At 32.5% G+C, this 6083-nt stretch overlaps 1 protein-coding gene across 1 annotated transcript; it reads left to right on the top strand.

The window, feature by feature from the left end:
• The first annotated feature begins 3203 nt into the window (after window positions 1–3203).
• LOC132990625 (protein C1orf43 homolog) lies at window positions 3204–6083 on the top strand. The gene is made up of 7 exons (XM_061058971.1): window positions 3204–3557; window positions 3654–3755; window positions 3844–3952; window positions 4036–4089; window positions 4418–4584; window positions 4678–4736; window positions 5376–6083. The coding sequence occupies exons 1-7, from the start codon at window positions 3495–3497 to the stop codon at window positions 5581–5583; spliced, it is 762 nt and encodes a 253-aa protein (XP_060914954.1). The 5' UTR covers window positions 3204–3494; the 3' UTR covers window positions 5584–6083.

The raw sequence follows: 6083 nt of genomic DNA, 5'->3' as shown, positions 1-6083 counted from the left end.
TTGATATAATATATATATAAGTTAATAATTAATATAGTTTATATATAAGTTGATATAATATATATATATAAGTTAATAATTAATATAGTTTATATATAAGTTGATATAATATATATATAAGTTAATAGTTAATATAGTTTATATATAAGTTAATAATTAATATAGTTTATATATAAGTTAATATAATATATATAAGTTAATAGTTAATATAGTTTATATATAAGTTAATATAATATATATATATAAGTTAATAGTTAATATATATATAAGTTAATAGTTTATATATAAGTTAATATAGTTTATATATAAGTTAATATAATATATATATAAGTTAATATAATATATATATAAGTTAATAGTTAATATAGTTTATATATAAGTTAATATAATATATATATATAAGTTAATAGTTAATATATATATAAGTTAATAGTTAATATAGTTTATATATAAGTTAATATAGTTTATATATAAGTTAATATAATATATATATAAGTTAATAGTTAATATAGTTTATATATAAGTTAATATAATATAATAATATAAGTTAATAATAAGTTAATAGTTAATATGGTTTGATATATAAGTTAATATAATATAATAATGTAAGTTAATAATAAGTTAATAGTTAATATAGTTTATATATAAGTTAATATAATTTAATAATATAAGTTAATAATAAGTTAATAGTTAATATAGTTTATATATAAGTTAATATAATATAATAATGTAAGTTAATAATAGTTAATATATAAGTTAATATAATTTAATAATATAAGTTAATAATAAGTTAATAGTTAATATAGTTTATATATAAGTTAATATAATTTAATAATATAAGTTAATAATAAGTTAATAATTGATATAGTTTATATATAAGTTAATTATTACAGCTATTCACTATTCCTAAATTAAGTGAAAGTCTATATTCTTATTTTGGGATATTTTGGGGATACATTTGAATATTAGATTATGTTCGGGGTATTTTGATTATTATTGTTTACATTCATATGAGTTATATCCATTCGTTTATTTTGCTACTTGGGGCATAAGGGTGGAGTCTGTACATGGGTGTGTCTATATAGCCACGTAGCCAGGTGAGACTCAGGTAGGCACCTAATGGGTTAATGTTTTTTTACTAGGATGCAATGGCAGGATGACAGGGCAAGAGAGACAGCAGCGTTTTTTGTTGTTTGTTGCCTGCTTGATGTCTCTGGATAAAATAAACCACCCTAAAACCTTCATTCATCATCTGGACAATGGACATATTAATATATCCTGCATAAGATTCGCCCTCTAGGTGCCTCAGTGTCTTTATTATGAGTTTGTGTTAAATTTATAATTTGTTTGGAATTTTTGTTATTTATAGACTATAGATATCGCCACTAATAATAAGTTAATAGTTAATATAGTTTTATATTAGAAACTTAATTATGACATGTGAGGGACTGGGATGCATAAACACAGATAATAAACATTGGCACATAGTGATGGAAGACCTACAGCAGGGCTATTCAATTACAAATTCAGTTGGGCCAGATTTTAAAACCAAGAAATTTAGCTGGGCCAGACTTTTTCAGTGGCTGGTAAGCAGCAGTTAATGATCAATTTTAAACCAACACAAATTAATGTAATTATTTTTTTATTCATTGCTTCCCTTTTAAATGTGGTTACATCTGACACAAGCATATCAAAAAATGCCTAAAAACAAAAGAGGTGTAATTTAACAGAACCTGAGGTAGCAACAGTTTTTTTTTTGCAAAAAAACTAAACAAAAAAACATGTTGGTCACATCTGACCCAGGCACATCTCAAAGTGCACATGCACAAGTCCTACCTTGCATTTATCTAAAAGAAACACATTTACATAATTACTGTGGTGGAAGTATGTATTCATTGGAAAGATGTAAAAAGACACGAGACAAGTTCAGAATAAAAACAAATAATATATTAAATATTTAGAACAATAGACGAAAACCGTTACAGATATAACTATCAAATTCTACTGTTGATTATACTCTCATAGAATATTTAAAAAAAGATTAGCATTTAGTTTTAAGAATGAATACAATAAGCCAAACTAACACAAGAAAAAAAAGAAAGAACCTAGAGGAGTTTAATGTAATATACACGATCCAGGCATTCTACATTAAATTGAAAATAGATCTAATATCCATATATTTAACTTAAGTATTGCGATTATTAATTTGATCAAATAATAAGAAGAAAAAATAAGATATTAATAAGAAAACGGGCATGATCAAGTCACATAAATACTGTTATTCCATTTAATGTCGTGATAAATGTATTTACTCATTTTACTACAGCTGCTTTTTACTTCTTTTACAACTTCAACAAACAAATACAACTATTAGTATAATAATAAGGTAATTTAAATATAATTCCACACAAGGTGTAGTTGTATTTTTATTAAGTTCTTTCAAATTATTTAGGCAGTTCAGTATGTTGAATACAGTATATCTACATACAAAATAGTCTATGAATGGTATCATAAGAACAAATAATTGTGTTACTTGTAGCACAGGACATTAAGATGGGAAGGAAGTACTTCACCCCACACTTCACAGACTAAATGGACAGTTGACCACCTCACAGTGCAATACAAGTGCGCAATATTAACCTTAAAAACAAAAAACAGTGTAATTATATAATGTGAAAAATATGTGTGCAATAACCTCAGGTGCAATAAGAGACAAGAAAACATATTTATATTTTCATTTCATTGTACAGTGTTCCCCTTTGTTATTTTTTTGTATTATATCTTTGCTTTAATACAGTGTATAACTTCTGTACAGTTTATTTTAAATCACTTAGCTGTTTACTTTTACTTTTTTTGTACTCTTTTTTTCTTATAATGTTATTCTATTTTATATATAATTTTAACTTTTTTTTGTAGAAGCTGACTCAGGGAGAAACACACAAGAATTCCAATGTACCTGTACTGTCCTGTACTTGTGCAGATGGCAATAAACATCTATTTTATTCTTTTGTTAAATTGGACCTTATACAAAATATATATAGGACTTTAATAAACATAAAGCAGCAAGTTTGATGATGTTAAAACAAAAGGGCCAAAACAGAGATAATATTATGTTGATTAAACTGGAAATTTAACTTCATGGGGTGGTTTCGCCTGTCTGGGTCTGGTCCCTCTTCCAGAGTTATTACGGTAATTTCCAGCGTCGTAAATGAGTTGTCGCTGTCGTCGTCCGCGCTTCTAGCAAACACAAGCCAGACTGCGTACTTCATACATGATGTCGCTAAGCATCTTGAAGAGCATCGTATGATATCTTTACTGTGTCTTTATCTAAAAATGTAAATTTGAAGCCGCAACCAAATAATTAACACATTATCTGTGCTTTAAAGGCGTCTGTTAGCTAACAAGCTAATACAGCATCATGATGTTTACGTGTTGCTAGCTTAGCTTCCTGTCGACCTGTGGATAAACAGTTAGCTCACACACTGACAGATAACATGGCAGACTCATCGCCGTTATCGGGGGTTAACGTGGTGCTGGTTATGGCCTATGGGAGCTTGGTATGTAGACACACTGTGATGGTTTTTACCTGCTATGCCCTCATGTGATGATGTCCTGAATGTAATATCCTGTCCTGTTCACGTTTCTGTGCGCAGGTGTTTGTGTTGCTGTTTATCTTCGTCAAAAGGCAAATCATGCGTTTCGCTATGAGATCTCGCAGAGGACCACATGCACCTATTGGCCACAATGCACCTAAGGTAAAGTGGATCTCCCTCTTCGTGAGATCGGTCATTTGTGTGTTCTCAAAGAAAGGTGGAAGAGTTAGTGTTTTTTTTAAATGTGCAGGGTCTGAGGGAGAAGATTGATTCCAGACTGTCAAAGGTCCAGGAGATCCGTTTTGAACCTCGCCTCCTATCAGAAGAAGATGACAGGCTGCAGCACGGATCACAGATTAGTCAGTCACTTTATCTCCTCTCTTAGAGGTGACTTACGTTGTCCTTTTGCGAATTTTAACAAAAACATGTTTGCATTTTAAAGGTTGCTACAATTACCTGTACAGGATGAAAGCCCTGGATGCCATCCGTGACTCGGGTAAGAGTTCAAATATGATGCTGAAACTGATTGATGCATCAGGTGCATGCAGTAATTACTCATTGTCACATCAAACCAGTGAAACCAGTGGAACCAGTGGAACTGTTACCTCTTATGAAGTAGCAGTACATCAAACAGCCTTTGTTCTGCAGATCTATAAAAAACATGTTTTATTTCTTTTTATCTTAAGTCTACTCTCCTATTCTTATAACTCTGTCTGAGTTGACTGAATAATGTTCTTTATAGAGTTCCAATTTCCCCATTGAGAGAATTGAAGTTTCATCTTTTGTAATCTGCGTTACTTATTTTCTTCATGTGTTGACTTCAGGTATTCCCCTGCAGGAGATCAGCCGCTGTCCCAGTGCGTTTACCGGACGGAATTTCCGGAGCTGGCTGTTGGAGTTGCGTAACTCCCACTCGCTGATCAAGAGCAGCCGCAGCGCTCTAATCGACCGTTTGCTCGAAGGCTACGACAGCGCTCGACACGGGACCGGGGTGCGTTTAAAGTGTTGTTTCTCAAAGAGATAATAAGAGTTTCAGCGTTATGTTGTCTCATGTTACAGATCTAACGTGACCTCTTTGTTTCAGGTGTTTGGAGAAGCTGAGTTTCTTGAATATGAACAGGCTCTCAGTGAACTGGCTGATGTGTAAGTGCTCTCTTACTGGTCTGGACTTGAAATTGTTAAGTCTTGTAGATATTGTTGGGGATAAAGTGTGCTGCATTGCAATCTGCACTGCTCACATCAACAGGACAAGATTTAGTGAATGCAACATTCTTAAGAACTACAAATCAAATGATGAGAACTACAAATCAAAAGATGAGACAAGTCCTGACTTCATGCATTTTATTTAGAGAACCAGCCTGGCTGCAACAAACATTCCTGTTTCTTAATTATGTCCAACTGATGATTTTTAGTCCAGTTTTACAAATGTAAAGGCTGTGAACTCCACAATCAGCTGAATGGCTTTAATGAGGAATGCAAATGAAACAAAAGAAATGGTGTTGTATCCTCCCTCCCCTTTAGTGCTCACCTTTTCATTTATTATATATATATATATTTATAAGCACTATGGGTCTGCATTTCCCACATAATCATATTCTTGCACTTCTTGCTTTAATTAGCAGATGGTGGCCTATTTTAGAAAAGTATTTTTATTACCGATATCTACAAATAATGTGATGTACGACAATAAGTTGTTTATTTTCTGTTCACCTTCTGTAATCAAGTTGTTTTTGCATACTAACGCTCTATTACTCTTATTTGCCCTCATCTCTCCCCCTGCAGGGTCAAGGCCTATTCCAGCACCACCAGTCTGGACCAGCATCACCAGTCCGCAGCCAAGGACCTGACGGGCTCCCCTGTCCGCAGCACCCCTTCAACCATCCAGGTCACCTACCTGCCCTCCACAGGCCAGCGCAGCAAGAGGCCCAAACACTTCCTGGAGCTGAAAAGTTTTAAAGACAACTACAACACACTGGAGAGCACCCTGTGAGGGAGTGACAGTGTGTGCGTGTGGTTACACAAAGGGAATCAAAAGTTGTTCTATTTGAGCGTTAAAATTCACCTTCAAGGTGAGAGAACGCTTAAGCTCTGATAAATTCATACACTGGATTTTTCAGGGCATTAGAAATGTTACACGGACAAAGACATGATGTGCAAAGTCTTGCACTCATCAAATCTTTGGTCTCCTTACAAGAAAGACTTTCTGTTTTTGTGTTGAACTCATGACTTTCTCCTGATTTAGGATCCGAACCAGTTCACAGGAACATGATTGTTGTAAACCTGGCAGGGTTTTCATTGTAGAAACAGGAAATGTAAGTCATATTTGTGTTTCTCATATGTAAATACCACAGTAAAACCTTTTGGTTTGTACAGATTTAAGATGTTTATATGGACAATAAGTTATTTTCTTGACAATGTTTGATTTGTATTTAAATGAGGTTATATGCTTGTGTGGTTGAAGATTAAAAAAACAACAAACCTTACAACCCA

The sequence above is a fragment of the Labrus mixtus genome, chromosome 16 (genome assembly GCF_963584025.1).
Source record: "Labrus mixtus chromosome 16, fLabMix1.1, whole genome shotgun sequence".
NCBI lineage: Eukaryota > Metazoa > Chordata > Actinopteri > Labriformes > Labridae > Labrus > Labrus mixtus.
The sequence above is the reverse complement of the archived record's forward strand: the minus strand, read 5'-3'. Positions and strand labels throughout refer to the sequence as shown.